This window comes from Fopius arisanus, unplaced genomic scaffold (assembly GCF_000806365.1).
Source record: "Fopius arisanus strain USDA-PBARC FA_bdor unplaced genomic scaffold, ASM80636v1 scaffold00062, whole genome shotgun sequence".
Taxonomy (NCBI): domain Eukaryota; kingdom Metazoa; phylum Arthropoda; class Insecta; order Hymenoptera; family Braconidae; genus Fopius; species Fopius arisanus.
The window spans coordinates 740,081-762,015 of NW_011887801.1; the positions used below are offsets into that span (position 1 = coordinate 740,081).

The 21,935-nt window shown below is 38.4% G+C and overlaps 1 protein-coding gene across 1 annotated transcript in view; it reads right to left on the reverse strand.

Moving 5' to 3' along the window:
* LOC105268909 (uncharacterized) overlaps positions 1 to 21,935 on the reverse strand; it is an 82,179-nt gene that overhangs the window by 37,144 nt on the left and 23,100 nt on the right. The window contains exons 3-5 of the mRNA XM_011308822.1: positions 8,807 to 8,968; positions 7,392 to 7,575; positions 2,724 to 2,840 (exon numbers count right to left, since the gene is read on the reverse strand). Coding sequence (XP_011307124.1) covers positions 2,724 to 2,840; positions 7,392 to 7,575; positions 8,807 to 8,968 — 463 coding nt within the window. The remainder of the gene's footprint in view (positions 1 to 2,723; positions 2,841 to 7,391; positions 7,576 to 8,806; positions 8,969 to 21,935) is intronic.

Genomic DNA, 21,935 nt, shown 5'->3' on the forward strand with positions numbered 1-21,935 from the left:
TTTTTTCGAAAATCGATAAAAATGATTTTTTCTGAATAGCCTCGCGAAAACTCGTGAGTTCTGAGTAGCGGACCTCTCCATTAGCCCGAAAAAATTTGGAATTCAATTGAGAGATGAAAATAATTTTTTTTTCAAAAATCGATGAAAATTCATTTTTTTCGAAAATCGATGAAAATATTTTTTTTTCCAAAATCGTTGAAAATACATTTTTTCGTGGAAAATCTCGGAAAAACTCGTGAGTTCTGAGTAGCGGATCCCTTTATTAGTTCAAAAAAGAATTGAATATCTTCCATACTGAAAATTTTGGGGAAATCTCACGAGTTCCAAGTAGTCTACCCCTCTATCACATCAGTATGAGAACAAAGAAAATTTATTCCGTGCAAATTTTCATGTCTGGAATTTTGAAAATGCCATTCTTCCTTTGTAAAGATGTGAGGGTGAAAAGGAGTTTGCTGCGATCCCAGGGACCCGCATCCATCCAATCAGCGCGATCCTCTCGTTGCATGGAGGTACGACATTCTATACGGGTTTCGGAAATGCTCGATTTTTCGGGTCAGCTTGTCTTTTTTTCGATTATTTATTTATTTTTTCCTCTCAATCCCTCGGTATGAATGCACACGGAACTTTTCATTCGGGGGTCTATAACTTTTTCTCCACCCTCTATATATCCGAGGGGGTGATTTTCTGGCGCATTTTACAGGCAAACCCAGTCGACAAGCTTCGAACCCACTGTGTCACACGTATTCCCCAAGGATAGGACTAGACGGGTGGATGTTACCGTTTCAATTCGTCTCCCTTCGTCAGGTGTGTGCGTGCACTCGTGGAAAATTACTCCGGGAATTTACAGTGGAAAAACTTGTATTTTTTTATAATGCGGAGTTTACGTGGCATTTAAGGCAGGGAAATTCTTATTAAAATTGATCATTTGAGGGAAAATCGAGCGGAAAATATTCACGTAATTTTTTCACGATTTTATATTGACAGGAGATATTCGGGAATATTTTTCGGAGCTATCATTTTATTGGGAATAAGTGTCAATAAATATGGAATTTAATTACGAACATTACAGTTAAAATATAAAATTCGTATATGTCGAATTAAAATAAAAATTGACATGATTGGGTAGATAAATTTCCTCTGGATTTTCTCGTAAAAAATGATATTCGGATGGGAAAATCTGTGAGACCAATTCAATTCAATTATTGCTAGTAAATCCATGAAAAATCAATTTTTCATTCCAATTGAATTGAATTGAAGTGAAATTTTGTTTTCCAACGTCAAGAAATATTGAAAATTTCTAGTGGTAAGAGATAAAATTGGAAAAACTTTTTCCGTTGGGTGACTAGTTTATTCGTTTTCGTTTGACTTGGCCCTGAGTTCGTGAAATTGAGAATGCAAACGTTAGCATCCACCCAACGAGAGTGCGTCTCGTCAATTTACGAGTAGAGTACACTCCGGCGAGTTACCATACACTCCATATCTATATGACAGGAAAAATGAAAAAGAAATGTGAGGAAGATGAACGGAGATAGTTTTCTACGAGCCCAACCAGCTCGGTACGATTTGATTTTTTTTTGTATTTTTATTTTTTCCAAATCACCAGTTCCACTCTCACCGATATCCAACTATCAATCATGGATTGGCCGTTGATGTTTTTTCCATTTCAACAGTTCTGTTACGGCATGAATTTACATTCTGTTAAATGCATATATTCTCGCAAATTGCTCTCACGCTTGTCCAATAAAAATATTTGCCCCTGCCGATTCGTCAGCATAAAAAGAAACTAAAAATTCGAGTGAATAAAAGTCGTAAAATCTCAAAAAATATACAAACAATTCGCACTCATTTGTTTCAGGCCAATAAATTCAATCCCCGTAACAGTCTCAATGAAATTCTCATTTTCCGCCTCATAGAACAATGAAAATGCCTGAAAGTAATGAAAATTCATATAATTATCCAAATTCTCAATCTGCAAAAAGTCCAAGTTCATTTTCCATTCAATTTTCCTAATGAGGTTTGAAATTTATTTTTTCATTAAAAAAAAAAACTACGTTAAATATATTTAAGACAAATAGGATATATTCAACATCGGTGAATAATTTTTCCTCAATGGCGAATTCCCCAGGGACATGGGATGGGTATACCGGAAATTGAAAAAATTTCCACCAGTGTTAAAAAAACGAATGATAAAATGCCCGTCTGAAAATAAAAATCTACCCGTGAATAATCCAGGAAGGCTTTGATCAAAGATACTCCCTTGATAAGCAACAGAAACCCGCACCGAGATATTTTTCTTTCATAAATATTTGATGAGAGCCGTAACGAAGCATTACGAGTCTGATGACCTTGAGTAAAATTCCACCGACGTAACTAAACCACGAGCCAATTGAGTAACATAAATAAGATCCCTCGTGTGCCTCGAGGCAGACCATCCCACCCCATTGCATACTCCTTTATTTTTTCACTCCACCTCGACGTAAAAGAAGATGAAGGAAAAAAAAAATAAAAGGCGACAGAAATTTCTCGTTTCACTCCCGACAATATGTACCAATCAGTTATTTAGATTCACCTCATAGCTGCACCCGGTGATTGTCCGGGAGAGTAAATTTTCCGCGGTAAATTTTTCATTTTTATCTCCACACCCCTGCCCCCTGCCCCCAGCCCCATCCCTCCCACCCTGTAAATCCCCCCAAAAATTATAACTTAATGAATAGAACACTTACAGCATTCGCAGTGTTGGTTGAAGCTTGTCTGAGAAAAGTACAATCGGGGGATCAAAACGTGCATTAGATCCGCAAACACGTGCACCACCCTCCAATTGCAGCCATCCACCCTCACACCTGAAATGATAATGAGTTAGGATGAGACAATTTGAATATAAATTGAGGGACATGTAATTGACGTATCAGTGGGTTTTATGGGAATTTTGGGGTGGTGGTTGGCCATTGTTATCAGTGACCAGGACAACTTCTCACTGGACACGACTTGACTCGCAGTTGAGACTCATCCTCTCGATGTACCCTCTCCTAACTCCCCCTTCTCTCATTGTCCAACCCAGTAATGCCGACTAGAGGCTTTGAATTAATTGCGCGAGTTCGCTGGTCGAGCTATGGCCCAGACTCTGGCACCCCCGGTGTTTCGCTTTCGAATCTAATTTGCGGTGACAATTCACCTAGTCGGTTTATTTCTCCACCCTCTATCTTACTTGTCGGTGGAAAACAAGGGAATTTGATTATTTCCGGTGGAATTTCAGAATTTACGACTTCTCACTATTGGAAAAATTCTTGGGATATTTTTATTGAATTTCTGGTTATTTATACCAGCACTTTTAATTACCGATAAATTGGTAATTCCGTAAAATTTCACTCATTTTCCGAAGTTTTTTCTCGTTGGCAATTTTTACCCTTGATTTCGTTTATTTTTCCTTCATCACGGTGAGATTACTCGCATTAATCATTCAGGATTGAGCCGTAAAAACTCATCAGTCGAGAGATCAGGGACATAATCTCCTATCCTGATTGTTTGATGCCTCAATTATTCCCGGTAGCTTGAGCGTGAAGCTGAGGTGAAATGACTCGCTGCTCTCATGATAAACCGTACAGAGTAAATTTATTCTTACGGCATTACCACCAGCAACCAGCTGAAGATTGAATATAGATAGTAACGAGTAGTATAGATCAACGTATGATTCACCGTAAAATTTGACTTGATAAAGTTGAAACGGGGGGTATTAGAAAATCATGAATATCCAGAGATAGGATAAGCAGAAAAGCCCTCGGTGTTGATTCACCAGAGCATCAAATACCATCAGGTGTAATCTCACGAGTTGCCACACGGGAATGTGGTAATTACCCCAGCTCAGAGAATTCCATAGGAATTGGTGATGTATAACTGTGAATTAGTATTCAATTCACCTCGGTACCGGCTTCCGTGTCCGTCTATCCACCTCCATCTCGATCCATACGAACAACATCACTCGGTAATTCAGTGGGAAACCGAGAAGCTTCTAAGATCGTTCATCGCAATTTGCATCACCTCACAATCTATTCGGTTGAATGGCGATAATTGGTAAGATCACTCTCTCGAGTGGAAAATCGAATGGACCATTAAAATCGGCGGGTGGGTGGGGAGTGGGGATGATGCTTGGGGATGTTGAATACTCGGTGAAGGGTATTTCATTATGATGAGATCGTATTCAAGGTTTAATTTATGAGATGATTGAGGGCAAATTAATACGAAACCCCCGGGGATTTTCCACAATGCGCTGTGTAGGCGATCCCTTTATTTTTTCGCATGACAAAATTCACATTCAAATTTTTTCATCGTAATCATCGGTTTTTGAAATTTATTTGTACGGAATTTTCTTATAATTTTTAGCATTTCTTGTAATTTCAGTCACGAATTTATCTGAATTTTCAATTATATCAGTTCGAATGGAATTTTAATTAAAATCGCTCCCTAAATTTCGGGTTTATCCTGAAAATTAGAGGAAGCTAAATGTTTAATCGTAGATTATAATTGAATTTTCAGTGAAAATCCACAAAGAGTTAGCGCGAAGGTCATTAATTTTGCAGAAATTTTCTGGCGTTGAGATCCATCAAAATTCATCAGGCAGATAATTCCAATAATGGCGGTCAGAGACTAGCGATGTATTCCCGTATATTTGTATATAGAAGGACTTTAACGTTGTCCATCATCTTTTATAGACGGTAAAACCGGTGAATGTAGTGGAAAATAGTTCTTGACTTTATATTGAAACGGTAGAAGTTGAAATTGATGAATGAATAACGATGTTATCACCGGGCAAAGAATATAACAGTGACTTGAGGGACTCGGAAGTACCACTCGGAGAATATTTGCTGAGAAAGGGAGAATGAGAAAAGCCAGTGACGGGTTGGACCCTCAGTACTGGGGGTGTTAAATAATCGAGTCGCTGAGGGAACTGGTGAACAACTACATCATCAAGTCGAATGGCAACGAAAAGCCCAGCGGTTTTCCGCGATATATATTCCCCTGATTTATCGCTGTTATTTCGCGCCAGAACTCACCTGACGGTTTAAATAAGAACAATCTTTTGTCCATAACCCTGTTAAGTTCAAAATCGCTGATAAATTATTGGCCACCAATTTTGGAATGATTCTCTGAGTGATATATTATAATGCCAGATCTGTCCCACGGAAATTATACCAACATTGAATAATCATTTTCGGGGAAGATTGGGGGAGGTGTCACACATCAATTTTCAAACATCCCTCTCTCATCCAACCACAATATGTTAGTCGGTGTATAACGTGAATGGCGACACGATAGAAGTTTATCGCAGCACGTGCTTTGTATCGACTCTGGATAATCCGATAATATATTGTCCCTTGATGGTTTTAGTGTTACGATACTGGGAATAATCTTACGGATAATGCACTAAATTTTCGTCCTGATGGTACTCCGGAAGAGTTGCGAGAGGATTTTATGAAATTTTATTCGCAAAAACCAATTTCACTGATTTGAAAAATATTTCTCATTCTCAAGAAAAATTATAATCTGAGACACGGAAAAATCTATACTTTTATTTTTAGTAAATATAAGTGAGTTTTAATTTACCTCGACTTCTTAATTCAAAAGGAATACATTTTCCACAATAACTTCTAATTAACTGTATAAATAACCGAGCTTCAGAATTATTCTTTGCAGACTTGGCCTGAAATTTTTCTATGCCAAGTGGAAGAGTTGTTCATTCCTAGAATCTCATGCTCATTAATTTTCATGAAATTATAATGACGGAGGAAAAATAACAAAATAATAATCCACTGCACAGATAAAAATATTTTCAAAAATTGGTCTTGAGGTCAAAATGGTATAGCATCAATAAAAAATTCCAATTAATCCCCAAAATCTCCGGTTTAGTTTCTCCCAAAAAATATGTACCGCGTGAATTATGTTAATTATTTATCTACGGATTGTCCTGGCGCCTCGTCACGTATTAATTGAATAATCTAAAAAGGATAAATAAGTTGACAAGGTTTAATGGAGTAGGGATTTCATCAGGAGGTTAATGCGAGGTCTGTACGTATATTCGGTCTAATAAATAATGACCTGGCTTGCCAGCCCATTGTGTTTGGTCCGTCCCACACCGGCTGCTCGTAAAATCGCCGCGGATTCGCAGCTGTGGACTGCATTATTTACCCGGGGAAATAGTACTATGGAGAACCCAAGTGAAAGCACTTCCCTCCTCTTCACTTTCCTCATCTCACCCAATGCCAGAAGGGCTTTCACCAGCTATCGCCTCTCTGCGATTAATTTCTTCGCGACATACCACCCCATTCGCACCCTCATATCTACCAGTCCACTACCATCAAAACCATTCTTCCAACCACCGCATGTACACGAGCATTAACTTGCTAAATTCAATGTGAAACTTTCCAAATGAACTTTCTTGTTATCCGCGATGTAAACAATTATGAATATAAATTTTGCACTCTGGCGTTTCATTGTTCGCGTTTGCAATCGAATTATCTTTGAGCGACGATTCTCCGGGGAAAAGTTTCTAGTTTCAATTAAACAAGTGGTCTGTCCCCTTATTGTTTATTCTGAATATTTCGAGGGATGACGATGACTATTTAATTGTAAATCTGATATTGAGCTGAAAAAATGAGAATTTGAAATTGAATTTCATGGGTTGGGGGGGAGAAATTAAAAAATAGAGGCTGGTGTATAATTTTTATTTGATTATTGAGAATTATCACTTGAATTTGGTAAGGGTATTTCACCCCTCGGTGGATTGATCTCTAGGAGCTGTTATTCATTCGCATGTACTCAATATTTGACGAGCAGTCGATCCTGAATTTTTCAAATTGTATGGCACTACTTCGGAATACAAATTGTATCCTCTTCAAGTTTTTATGCATTTCGGGTGTGGGTGGAAAATTGTTGGAAAAGGTCCTTGTGAATTTAGGGATATCGACTCTCTTAAATTTCGGTTTTTACTGCTAGTGCATGAGCACGAAACAGAGGTATGTGTACCATCCAGCAACGGGAAAATGAAAAATGAATATATTGTTATGATGATTGAAAAGATGAGAAGATAGGTTTATACCGTACAGAGTTATTTCAATTTGTGCAGCTCAATATTTTCCTGATGGAGTTTTAATTGACCATAAAAATTAAATGAAAGATACAAATGACATTTTTTTTATTCAAATCGTTCAACTAATCTCGATACACTGGTGAAAACGGATGGAATACAAATCTCAATTCAATCATTCGGACGGTAATAGAGGGAATTAATTGGAAATGTCCGGGAAATTTCAATTTTCTTTTTGGACAATTTCATCAGTAAAATTGAATGGGGAAAATGAGGGGATGGGAGGAACTGATGGAGCGAAATAAATACTTGCTTTTCGTTAATATGTCGTCCGATTGAGACTAGTCGATAAATCTGCAGTTCGACTCGTTGTCCCGTATCTGGGATGAATTTATAGGTGCACTCAGTGGGTCCCCCTGTCGATGGGGATTTTATCTGTCCAAAGCTTCTGTTCGATTTGCTCAGCAGTTCCTTACTGTCTAGCGTTATATTGCACACTGAAAAAATAAACAATAAATTATGAAAAATTAAATATTGCTGCTCATATTAATTCCGTGATTGCACTCGAGCTTCCAGATCGATTCCCATCGACATTATTTCATCCCCGGTTTAATTGAATAATCTATTTCCTGTAAATCCCCGGTCTTCCCAATATCATTTAACTGGATACTAATTCTCCCTCGCATCAACAACCGAAATAGATTTTCATTCTATGTATTTAAAAAATCAGTAGTTCGCTGATTATTAAATAAATTTTTAATTCTCTTACCGGTTCAGAAAATTATCATCCTTAATTATCAATCTATGGGAATTGCAGTGGAATTTAATATGAGATTAAATTAATTACTCGCTCGGTGGACATTCCAATTATTTAATTTCATGTTTCATTGGGAATTTGTAAAGAGTTGATGGGTTCGATGTTTGAGTGCTTGGGTGAATTAAATTATGGCGTTCTGGTGGTTCGGGCTAAATTTAATACGCGTTATGGGAATAAAGTCTCGGTGAGAGATCGGTGAGAGATCGGTGAGAGATCGGTGAGAGATCGGTGAGACTTGTAGGACAAACTTTGAGAGGAAAATGGTTTTCTATTCTTCGAGTTATATGGGAGGGACTTGGTTCAGCCAAGTGCCACACCAACTTTTGTATCTCAGTTTAGAATCACTATGGAGAAAGGAGTCCTCAAGACTGGGACAAAAGATGAGACGATGGAGTAGAGGGTACGGTATCGCAATGAGTTTAGAGACTTTCGTGTATTTCGGTGGCAGTTCTCTTTGGGGACAAAGCGAAAATCCTTGAGTGTTTTAGAGAGGTGTCATCTCATTGTTCCAGGTGCCATTATCGAACTGTTGAATTCGTTGATTAGAATTTCAAAATCTCGAAGGTATTTAATTAAATTTGTGACGGAGAGGGAAGATATCTTTGATTTGTGTGTAAGTGGAAACGGTCGTCCTAGTCAGACCGAAAATTTAGTCTCACCATTGAGGACTCATTGCCGATATATATTTCCATTGTTCAGGTTTTCAATGAAAAAAAAATAATTCGACAATGACATCGGCAATGACTCCTTAAATCAAACTTGAAAAAATAATTTTCAATCTCAGCGAGTATTTGACGTAAAATAGTAAAAACTATTCGATCCCTGTTTTTTCCTTTCCGTTGGATACAAAAAAATTTTGATATCGGTGTTCCTCCTTAAATAACTGAATAACAAAGCAAACAGGTACTCACTGTTTGTGCAGTACTTCTCCAAGCCGCACTGGCCACAGCGTTTCGGCATTGCAGCCCCACAACTGCAGCCCCCCGTTAAAACACAGCAAGCGCAATCCTTGCTCGATGAATTAAAGCTGCAGGTACACCCCGTCTCGCTCTGGGTCCAGAAATCCACTTGACCTGCAATAAAAAATCCAAGCGATGAAAAAAAAAAAAAAAAGAAACCCCCGTGCAATACCACTTGATTTTCACCATAACATGTACCGATATTTCTTTGAAAAACACCTAGTGAAATACCCCAGACCAGGAGATACGATGGTGATTTCAGCCAATTGCCATTCGTCCATTCAAATTGTTCATCTTCCCACGAAATCCATTCGGTCCCCCTACCCCATTCCCCTTTTGTCCCCGAGATTTGCCAACGAAGTAGATTTCAGGTCGACGCCCGGGCGATTTCACTATCCCCCGGAGTTTTCACAATGAACTAGAAAAATACACACGTGCTTTCATACCCTCGAACCACCCTAACCCCTCATGGTATATCTCGTACTCGCATCCATTACGTGTTCGCGCGCTCTTTCGCAATGGTTCAACAAAAAAAGCTTGGCCCAGGGGTGAAGGGGACGGGGGTGATAAAAAATAGATGAAAAAAAAAAAGACGAATGCACTGCGATAACGGGAGAATAAAAAGTGCAACCGCAGCACTCAGGCGATTTTATTGTTCTCCGTTATTCGATTGACTGAATTTTTTATTATTATTTTTTTTTTTTCCCCATCGCATGTTTTTCTTTTCACGAATATTTATAAACAGAACAATGTTATCTCCAAAAGACCGTTCCACTGTCGGTTTATCCCGCGGATTTTTTTTCTTTTTTTCAGTTTTTAAAATATTTTTTTCTTCTTTTTGCGGCTATTGCACCGGAAATTGAGGGATTGCTTGGGTTAATCATCAATTTATTAGATTGAATAAGCCCATTGTACCGTGAACGGAGACGGATAAAAAAAAATGAATGGATGGAGGTTTTCTCCTCTCGCATTGGCCTTTTTTAAGACGATAGCCGCTGGGATAATCCGACCGTCCCGTACCTTCAATTGGATTCGTAATCCATCGATTCGAGGAAAGGGGGGCTCGATTTTGTGGGTGTGGGTTTGTTTTAAGAGTGTGGAGAGATGGCGATATCACTCTTGGGTATAAAAAAAAAAGGACGTCTATGGAGGTACGAAAATGGGGTATGTGGGGGCTGCAGATGGCTCATTCCGGAAACTTTCAAGGGGCAAACAAAAGTCCGCGATCGCTTTTCTCGTGGATTTTCCTTTTTATTTAACTCGGGGACTTTTTCTCAGTTATCCACACCGCACGGATCCCAGGTCTGGCGAGGGGCAGTGATCTTTTTCCGTTTTCTATGTGGTTTTCTAAAATCATTTGGTCCTCATTCACGACGATCTGGGGACACCCGAATCCCGGGGAACGAATCGAACGAATTGATTTGTTCCATTTCAAGGCGGCTTGATTAAATACCTTATCCGAGTGATTGAATTTGGGATAAAGATACCTCGAAATCGGTAGAAGAGAAATTCTTTGGAAATATTTTAGTGGCGGTGATGGAAGTATCGATTTATCGCAGCACTGGGAATTTTTTTTTCGCTCGAGAAAAGAATATTCGAGTATTATCAGTAATGCCGATCCATCGCGGAAAAAAATTTCAATGCCCTCCATGAAACCTACGTAATCTCCAATTTTAACTCGATCAATAATATTTCCGTGATATTTAATTTTATTGAACTCGACGATATTCAACCGAGCATTTCCATACTGCACAAACAGGATTTAATTAATAGCCATGGATAATTTCCCCCGAAATATCCCATAAAAATATTCTCGGCATTATCGAACATCACGGTACGATGCGATAATGAGATGATAAAAATGACAGTAAATAATGATTTCCCGTTTAGCTCGTAATAATTCTCCAAGTATATAGCCGACATTGAGGGGTGAAATTAGTCAATCGGCTCACGCAGACAAAATTTTTGATTTCCTCTCCATTCATATAGGGAATATATGTTGTCATAGACCAGCACTAGATGTTTTCCCAGTGGTATACACCATCGATGAATTTATGTATGCGCATTCACATTCGATAGGCGTGTCGATTGACGAGGTGTTTTCGGTTTTATGCCGGTTTCCCGGTCACTGTGCTGCTTGGCATTCCAACCGTATCTCCATACATTTGCACTTTAATTGGCTCTGTACTATATCTGCACCCTCTTCCCTCCCTCCCCCCTCTGTATTTTCCCTCTCACACCTTCCGTCTACCGGGTGCGTCCCATCAACGTACCTCAGTCAACCCCTTCTACCCTCGATCCCTACATAAATATGTATGCAATGGCTGTATATACACTCGTGCATACATCTCGTTGCTAGTACAACATAACCATTTTCCTGGTTACTCGCTTCTCCAACAAACCGGAAATAACATTTTTTACGCGGTTTAAATTGCTTTTTTTTTTGTCTTTCGGCGATTTCTTTCGGGAGAAATCAGAGCCTCGGGGGCAGTCGATTTTCCTCGTCCCTCGTATATTTTTTTTACATATATATATATATTTTTTTCAATTGCAGGGAGTAATTTGGGGGGTTTTCTTTAATTAATTGAATTTCTATGAATATTGCGATTAAAAATTCATGATTTCGTGATGAAATCTGGAATCGGTAACTGAACGTGCAATTATTTCGAAAAATTTTAAAAACTTCAATTGCGCGCAGTCAGCTGGTAATTATGACTGCTGTCAGATATTTATTAGTGGATGGCCAGGGGGTGAGGGGAAAGGATCAATGCGATATCTCATGAGGGATCGGGTTCAAATAGCACATGGCAAGACGTGATCGCGTTGTGGGTTATAATTGCAGATCCAGTGGACTATATACGATCGGTGGGATTTCACGGGAGAATAGAATACTCTGGCATCGATCTTACTCTTCCCCGAGGAGTACATGCACCTCCGTTACATGGAGTACTGGTAACTTTGGCCTGGTGGAGCAATTCCCCGGCACTCGCATGACTGATCGCCCCATTCTCATGTACATGTTTCAAGTTCAGGTGTCAATAGAGAAAAGAGTAAAAATACTTTTTACCCCCAGGAAAAATTCGACAACTCCCGAAATTCTTTGATGGCTTTAGATTTTCCGATAATTTTCTTTTTTCTACGACGTTCTCATGGGAATTTTTATTTTTAAGCGACACGCGGAAAATAAGAAATGTTTGCCCTCCGGGAATATCAATTATTAGTACCTGGCGATAAATTTGGGTTTGGAATCGATTGTTTGGGGGGAAGTAATTGGAATTTTTTGAATCGGGATAAAAACTAGATCATTATCTCGTTCAGCTTGTGGCCTAGATGCAAAAATTGTAAAATCGACGTGCATCCGGTTATCGTTCACTACTGCAATGATTTTTTCTCGTTCGCTCAGTCTGTAAAATCGGCTCGTTGAATTTTTGGCACAAACTCCCTCGCGATTTATTTTTTCGAATATTTCCGAACGGGTCAATGTCCTTTTCCTTGAATCGGTCTCGGAACATTCGATTTCTTTCGCATGAATAATTCCCCAATAATTACCCGCAAATTCCACATTAAAATAAAAAAATAAAACATGCGAAATCATAATTTGTTATTAGCACTGCAGTTTCGTGATTTTAATTGACAATTAATTTATCTGTGGAAATCGAATTAAAGGTGAAATATATTCGGAATATAATGGGTATTGTTGAATGAAGTATAAATAGTACTAAATCCATTTGTTTTTTTTTTTCCTCGTGTTCTGAAACATTTGGTTCACACCGGGTGTTCCCATGGTACATCTCCACCTAATGCACTCGGTAGTAAAAACACTAGGGGTTCATGTACACGTCGAAATGTCTTCCTCGAAGCGTCAGATGTTGTCGTATATTGCAAGGGGGTGTACCTCTGAGTGGTTACGGTTTTGAATCACGAATCAAGTAAATCAAGCGTTTCAACCGAACCATTGAAACATTGCACTCGAGGAAACACGGTATTCTCGTTATTGTGATAGTAACCGACAATCTGCTTACGAGATTTCAACAGATCCGTCATTATTCGAGAAATCCGGTTTTACACTCTGACGAATCTATTCGAGAAATTCCGACCACACACATCCTCGACAAATATTATTACGAGATTCTTAATGACATACCGCATGTCGGTGAAAAAATTTCTGTCTCACAGCCACTTGCCTTTAAAAACCGCAATTTAATTTTTACCATGTCAATCACAGCTAATGACGATACCAGATACCAATAAATCGGAAAACAAATTGACTAATTACAAATTAATTAGAAAAACGTGAATTATTATTTGATTTTTCCATAAATAGTAGAGTAGTAATGACGGCAGAAATTCATTCTCAACACCGGTGAAGAATTCCGATATAATTTAAACGATAAAAATTCTGGAAGCACGTCTAGTGATATAAATTGGCGCAAATCTAGAGCTACTTGTCCCCACAGTACGGAAGAGCCAATAATCCCTGGAATGATTCTCAAGAGAGTGTACAGAATCGTCGAATGGAACTTCAAAGGGAAACCTCGATTGCCGACCAATAATCGAAGGAATTCCCATCCCTCAGGTCAGCCGACTCCTTTTGTCCAACTCTTCTTATTTCCTATCGCCGACCTTGTGTTCCTCAAACCCCCTCCAACCCTTCATTCCATTTCATTTTCTTTGTTCATCCCCCTCAATTCTGATATACCCTATAACTAACGTTTCACCGAGTCTTATCGAAGGTCTTCCTGGTCATCCCCTCTCCGGACACTCCTCTTCTTATCCCTAACCCCAAAAACCCTTTTACCACTAGCCGGATATCCCATGAGGCATTTTCTACTTTATAATGCAGCCTCATCCGAGTCTGTATGTGTGTGTGTGTGTGTGTTTTCCTCGTCTCCCGATCCTCTTCTCCCTGAGGCACACGAGATTACTTTAACGAAATCGATCCCCATACTATCGTAGTGCTAGACCCAGTCAAACCCACCTACCATTGGATCACTTATCGTTAGGAATCTAGTGGATAAAATTGTAAAGAATGACGATTCAACCTTGGGGAAATATCCGGTGGCGTAATTGCATTTTACAGTACTTACAAATTGAGAGTTTATGACGGGCTTTTCTCTAGTCAATATCATCGTCATACAGACGCCGTAATGGTCGTAAAAAAATTTTTTTCTAGGCGCAATACATTGATTGATTTCAATCATCTCGGAGAGGATTGATTTTGGGTGGAAGTTTTATCGATTTACTATGAAAATTGAAAAATTGGAAAAAATTTGGAGATCGGGTTATTGCATTTTCCGATCAATTGGTCGTTTGAATAATTTTATTATTTTCTAGTGCAATGGGGAAAATTATTGAGAATGAATCGAAGCGCTCGGGTAAAAAAAATTGTAAAGGAAATACTTTTTTCAAATTTTCAAAAAATTTCGGGAAAACTTTTCAGTAATTTTTTTTTATGAAAAAAAAATCGGAAAACAAAACCTATTTTATTTTTGAGAAAGGTTTTGAGAAATTTTTCAAAACATTTTCCAAAAATAAAATTGTTTTGTTTCCCGGTTTTTTTTCGTTACAAAAGAAAAATTTTCCGAAAAGTTTTCGAGAAATATTTTGAAAATTTTGAAAAAATATTCCGGTTACAATTTTTTTTTACTGGGCCGTTTGAAGTTTTTCTATTTTTTTATCAATTTCTGGAGAAAAATCGAGGATAAATTGAGTTATGAAGTTATAAAGCTGTGACTTTGAAATAATGAAAATGTCATTTCCATGAATGGGTGATATGATAAAAGGTGCTATATCGTGCGGAAATTACGGAGGAAGTGGCTTATGTTTGTTCTATCGAAAATAGTTATTGGTCTTGCGTGTTGTTTCAGTGAATTTCGATATCGATATAGATACGCTAAGGGAGTTATAACGAGGCCTCAGGGGTTTGACTGGGTTAAGGACTGGTGGAGACTGACAGCTGGGAAGTCAGGGAGGTAAACTAGAAATGACAGATGACTGACAGTGTCAAGATGCGTTGTTGTGGATGGAGAATCTAGTTATCAAGTAGCTGAAGAAATTTCGTGAGACTAACACTGAGTCCCTCAAGTTTTTTTTACAAGTTATTCCCGAGGGTTAAATCATTTTCATCTTTCCGTTTCCGAGCGATACAAAAATTAAATTGAATCCAGCCCCATCCGGATGATTAATGACTGCAATTCATTTTGCCATTCACGTGGAATATTTCTAATTCATTTCAATTTGCCTTCTCTTGGGGTACTAAAATTTTCAATCGATTTTTCTTCGAGCGAGCAATTTGTATGACGAATGTTGACGTTGAATATGAGTTTAGGCTCGACGCCCGGGTCTGCCGGTATTCCAGCCAAATATTTACCCCATAACGCCAAAAATTGGAGGAATGAAAAATATTTATGGGTGGATTACATTTTCGTTTACACTTTCAACGGTGAATTTTGGATTTTTTTCATTGGTCGGGGTTCAATTAATCAAGTGGATGATGAGTTTCGGAATAATTACACATCCAATCGGAAAAGCGAGTGATGATCTTTTTATTATCGCGATTTTTGTGCATTTTTGCCGGACAATCGTGCAATGGAAGATGAATATTTACTTTTAATTTCATAACTCTTAGTAAAATATTTTCACTGTGAAAAATCACCAATTTTTACGAAACTTGTTAATGATCTTCACCACGCAATTCCAAATTTTTAATTCCGGGGTAAAAAACAATTAGATCTAAGAGTTCTTTGAAACAAGTAATTTATCCCCTGAAACAGGGATTGTTCTCCCTCTGTTCTCACGAAGAGATCTGCGGAGATGAGGGAAAATAATAGTAAAAAACCCGACCCATTTTTTTGCGTTACGAGAGGTTGAAATTCAGTGGGCGTAACCGGCGTCTGTTTCACTGTGAATGCAACAGCAAAATATCTTAACGCTTTTCATGAGATGCTTAATAATCTTAATATCTGTGTTGGTATGATCTCGGTTGCTGGCAGGAGAACTCCCAAAGGAGAATGAGAACTCATACTCCAGCACGAGAGAACTTCCATCTATGAAACTTGCGGAGATACTTATATCGTTATTACGTATATGCAGATTGCTATGTGTTATGTGTGTATGATTATGAATTTTCGTGGTCTTATCAGTGGAATCTTCTCTCTGCCTGCATTTCTCTGAAATTCTACCCATCAGTACTGGAGTAATAAGCAAAGTGGATATTAGAATTTATCATGTCCTCTAACCATCGATTTATCGACAACCATCTCTATAAAGTCGCGAATTTGCGAGCTGAATAAATAATTAGTAACCACAGAGAATCGATTTCGGTTAATTTTCGGACGGTCATTGAGCTGAAACTCAATTATTGGCGATTTTTCTCGTAATTTCTGGGGCATCTCATATTTTTATGTATTGTTGTCTGTTTGGTCTTTATAATACGACAGATCGCGCATTTTTATTATGAATATTTGTAATTTCGTGGTGGAAAAATGTAATATATCAACGTCGCGTGAAATATTCGATGAGAATTTCGCGTATTATGGTGTTGATGCATTAGAAAATATGACATCCTCCGGAGATCGAGTGACGTGGATGTGGAATATTCGAAATTCACGTGCTCTCATTCTTGGGTGGACGAAATTTAGCCAACGGGGAAATTCCGTACTCGTCGATTTATCAATAACCGATTTGGGGGAGAGTGTGCTTGTACCGACCAGGCAATATCGTTCACCTTTGCAGTACTAAATTTGTGGACTAGTAATTATCGTTTTTGATAGTTTGGAACTACAAATTGTCATATTAAACTGGTTATTCTACTCGCGCTCCTTTCATGTGATATTTGAACCCAATTTAAACTGGAGACTCCTCTCGCGTTAATAATTATCAAAAAGTTTTTGCAGTGATTCAACGAAATCCAAAGATACTTAAAATAAAGGGATGAATGATCAAATGAAGTATTAAAAATATTTTGTGGGGTGAAACAGGTATTTTATTGAAATTTGGGAAATAATTCCCTTTGATCGATTCTTCAATGGAATGTTTGGGTGCTTCAGAGCTTTTTTTGCTCCATAACTCAGGGCTTGAACCCAGGGTATAATGCGGTTTAAAGTAAAATAAGCCCTGAATGCATAATGCTCAGTAAAATCCCTTGGCGAGATATACCTGCGAGTTACTCTATTCCCGGCATTTACGTGTGACACCGGCTTTCAACAGAACTGTACATGAATAATGAGCCTCGATAACACGAGCTCCGTATGCGACGTGGCGATGCATCTCAGAAATATTCCGAATATAATTTTTCTCGTGGTTCTGTGTTACACTCCGATTGTCGGCTCCAGACATCAGGAAAAAAAAACTGACACATTCTCCTGATCCATCCTCACTTTCATACATGAACAAAGTACAGTCATGTATTCTCATTGTTACTGTCAGGCTTAACTCGAATGACCGGATATACGGCGAGTTTTAACGTATAACAAGCTGAAACTTTCATTAATTTCTCGGGTTTTATTTTTCCTTCCCGAGGGCTGGAACTCGAGAGCTGGATGAGAGGTCAACGAAACGCAAGTTTTAATAATAACATTTGTAAGAAAGTGAAGATTTATTTTACACCGGAAAAAAATTGTCTGGAGTCGAGTCAAATTCAAATGGAAAAATTCATTGACATGAAAGAATATCTCGTTTTTGTGTTTAGTCATTGATTTAATGCCTCACGAATTTTCAAAATTCTGCGCAAATTTTCCCACATTTTTCCTACATTTAAAAAACGTTATAAAATTGTGGAAAACCGCGGGAAAAATTAAATAATGACGAAACACAAAAAGGTGATATTCTTTCACCTCAATTCTCCCAATAATTCACCGGAAGAATAAAAAAAACTTTTTTCCTGAACTTTATAGAGCCCTCAATTTTTTCGCATATTCAATATCACATTTCAATTATTGAGATTGATTTGATTGTAATTGTCATATTAAAATCTCCCGTCACGTCATCTCCATCTGACATTACACGGTACGTCTAAAAAAAGTCCGGTGGCAAATGAAATAATGAACATTGAATGGATAATCGTTGACGCGTCGAAGACTGGGGCAGTGGCCCCGTGGGGGGCAAAAGTTCATGCCTGAAAATAGAGCACCCACTGAAAAATTCAACATATCGAACTGGTCTGCGGGCTGTCATGCCGGATCGTACTTCCCTTTATTCCGTTTATACCTGTATCAAACCACTCGTCGACTCTCTCCCACAGATCGTGTACTCAGTCTCTATCCTCCATACATTTCACCACCCCCTGTCCCACCCTGCCATCCTATTTAGACCCCAAAGCGACACGAGATATACGACCTAGGAGATATCCACCCGTAACTATCCATTGACGGCGAGACTGTTGCCAGGGCTAACTCAACCGTTGAAATTTTTAACCAGTAATTCATCGATGAAAAAAAAAAATATAATAAAACAGAGCCCCGTCACACCGCTTGTCCCCCTATTTCACGGAGTGAAATACACCTGACAATTTATAAACGAAATATTTGTTCTCATGATTCTCCAGGATTAGCTGGACTCCGATGTTGGATGGAAATATTTTCAGGAGATTGCGTATTCGTTTCGATCAAATAAACATCTCTTTTTTCATTTTTATATATTTCAATGATAACAATTTTATTACGTTGACACGATTATTCAGTCGTATTTAAATCAATCATTTATTGCATTAAAATAAATAATTCATTCGTTTTTAATATTATTTTCTCATTTAAATGGATTGCATTTATAAATGATTTTCTCGTTATAAATTTGAAATTGTATTTTAAAAATATTCAGGACCAAATATCATTTCGTTTAAATTACGTATGAGAATAATTTCATTGGAAAAATCAATCGGGAGTATTATTTTTTTACTTGAAACTTTTTGCCGTCGGCTGAGCTCTTTTCGTAAGCGTCGAGTTGGAAAATTTTTTAAGAAGCTTTACCGAGACTTAGAAGTCGCCTGGGAGTCACGGGAATGAGGAAGAAAATGGTGAAAAGAGGATAGGGGGTGTCAGTGATGACGTAATACCATAATGGATATGCACTCAAGCTGTCAATGAGACTTCCTTAAATATATCCCCAGCAGTCTCGATATTCCACTGTCATTTTGCCCGACAATTTTCATGAATTATTTTTTCCCCATTTGTGTTTGCCGTATTTTCTCTCCCCCCAAAACTTGGCTAGGGCAGAATTTAGATCTCGGTGACTTCTTACAGCTGTCGCTTGCACTTGGATTTGCTCGATGGGTGAGAGAAAGCATTCGGTTACGAATGAAAAACTGAATTTCTGGTTTGTACGGTGGGTGTAGAGATGCCAATTGTCGACATACCGCGTGGAGTAAATTTCCGGTCGCATGGAAAACCCTTCGACATTGAATTCACATTCTCCGGTCGCCGCTCGTCGGTTTTTTTCACGTCTCTGTCAAGTTTTTCACCGTTGACAAATGGATAAATTGCTCTTTTATTTGAGTTTTTCATTAAACACGGGGTGCATTTGCACGGTTCATTTAATCGCTTCATTTAACGCTGACAGTTGTACTTACTGCCGGCCGGGATTATGAAACACTTCTGCTTGTACGTCTGGCTAAGTACAGGGGCATATTGCGGAAGGATACATTGTTATCGTTATCGTAATACCCTGAAATTAGCTGCGCCCTCTGAAACCCGCTCTCTGTGTCTAACCCGAATTGTCTCTGTGGTTTATCGTCCGTGGCCATCTTGTCGGTTTTCACTCGATTTATGACATATGGATTGTCTCAGTAAATCGACTCAATCCTCTCCTATTCTACTTTTGCCGGTAACAATCTACCATCAAAATTAAATATATATAAAATTTTCAAAATATTTATATATGTACACAGTGAAATGATTTTTCCAAATGAATTCTCTCCGTGGGATTTTTTTTTATCAGGGAGATAACCCCCCATTTCCGCTAATCTTCACGATCTAAAGTTTGTTGTTATAACCCCGTGATTTTCTGCGTGTCCAACAGCACAATATCGAGCTTACCGCATCGAATAAACTCCATTCAGCAGTTGATGTACACTTGTCAATGAGACGATAGCAAATGCACCTCGGGTTTATTCTGGCCGTTTTATAGTGGAGAATATCCATAACCCTATCCCCATAAAATCACGGGAATACTCACTGGAGTGTAATATTTGGATATCCAGTGAAATCCAAAGTTTATCTGAGCAAAACGTATTTTCCGCGTGGCACAGGATTTTTATATTCAACGTTATCCTCGATAACTCCTAGTAAAATATCGTGAAGTACCCTCAATGTGACATCTACCACTTAGACAAATGATTAAACATAGATCGGTGGAGAAAAGTTTTCGTACGGAGGCATAAATTCAGTTTTCGTTCGACTTTTTATAACCACTCAACTCGCATTATTCGTCGGGGAAAACCCCGGGAGTTTCTTTCCCTCCCCGAGGGGTACTTCATTATTTTAACGACGACAAACTTCCTCCATGCTTATATTCCTTAAATCGTACCACAGGTCGTCGTTTACATGCCGAGGGGAAAAATCCCATTATCAACATCACTTTTCCTCTTATTCTTGCAATTGATTTATGGGGGATTCTTCCTCGACGATTCCCATACCCCAGAATTTTTTTTATACAGAATAGGCAGTTCCGTAATTATCAACAATTGTTATAATGTATTGTTGCACGTAGCGGAAATTTTTTTGCACTCACATTTCCGGTGAATCGCGAATTCCAGTTCGATTGGTCCGCGATAATTGTCGGGACATTGAAAAATCACGACAAATATGAAATTAATTGAATAACATGATAAATACAACGCGGGACAAATAAATTTTCAATTATTTATAATTACGGGAAAAAAAATCAGGAGAAGATTGAATAGATTTTGTGAATTTTGATGGTAGAGAATGGCGAAACAACTCGGATTACTTCCGTAGAAATTAGAGTGACAGGCAACGAAAAAGTGGATATAACCAACTTGTCATGGAGCGGGAAGACCTCCAAGTTGCGTCACTTTGACGAATAAAAAAGACAGAGGAGAGAAAACAGATAAAGGACTGGCGAAGTGCAGAGCTTCCTCCACTGTCTTTCAAGTGGCTGGTCAGTGGTATAAAATGTGTGTGGCGTCCAACAGTTGAAATGCTTCGAATAGAGACACGTCAAGATGAATAAAAAAAAATGAAAGAAAAAAAAAAACGAGCACGCGAATACAAGAAAGTAAAGAGAGATGATAAGAGTATTGCTTTCTTGAAAATATCAGCGATGCTGAAAGCCTCTTGTAGCTTTTTATACCGACGAATGAGTGGGTAAAAAATGAAGAGACAACTGTCACGGTTGGAGTGACATTCAGGCCGTCAGGGTTTCATCAGAAGACTCGAGAAACGGGGAAAAAGGGGGAGGGGAATAAAAAAGGGGTGCGAATGTGCGGGCCGCAGTGAGAAAATTCACCGAACCCAAGGCTCGCAATCGTTTTCCAATATCACCCTGTGGAGGGGTTCACCTCTGATAATTAGGAGTTTCCTTAATTGGAGCCATTCAATCGGCCTACCAATTTACCACGATTTTTAATCGCTCCTCCCCTCTCTTTTCGGTTAAATTCCACACTGCGGGGATTATTCCATATTAAAGAATCCATAGAATTTTCCTTCAATTATGCAAAAAAAAAATAATAATTTGAATTAAACTTATCGATCGGAAATTCCCACCGAACAATTGTCCTAAATTTTCTCCAATTGTCATCGATGCTTGCAATATTCCTCTCCACAATCAACTGACAAGCAATTATCAATATATATATATTTTTTTTTCACTCTAACCTCCCTTAAAGCTCCCCATCGGTCTCGATTTTTTTTTCTTTCCGCTAATTAAAAAATAAACAGCTGTAGTGTTCTCATTCTGGCCATTGCACTGAGTGCGGTGAATTTGAGTTTAGTGGAGGGGCAAACTTATAACGTGCATGTTCCCAGGATGGGTGAGAAAGTGGGTGGTGAGGTGGGTTGAGGGGGTGGAGGAAAATAGACTGTGGTTACATTCGAAACTGTTATTGCCGGAAAAAGTGCGGATGGTA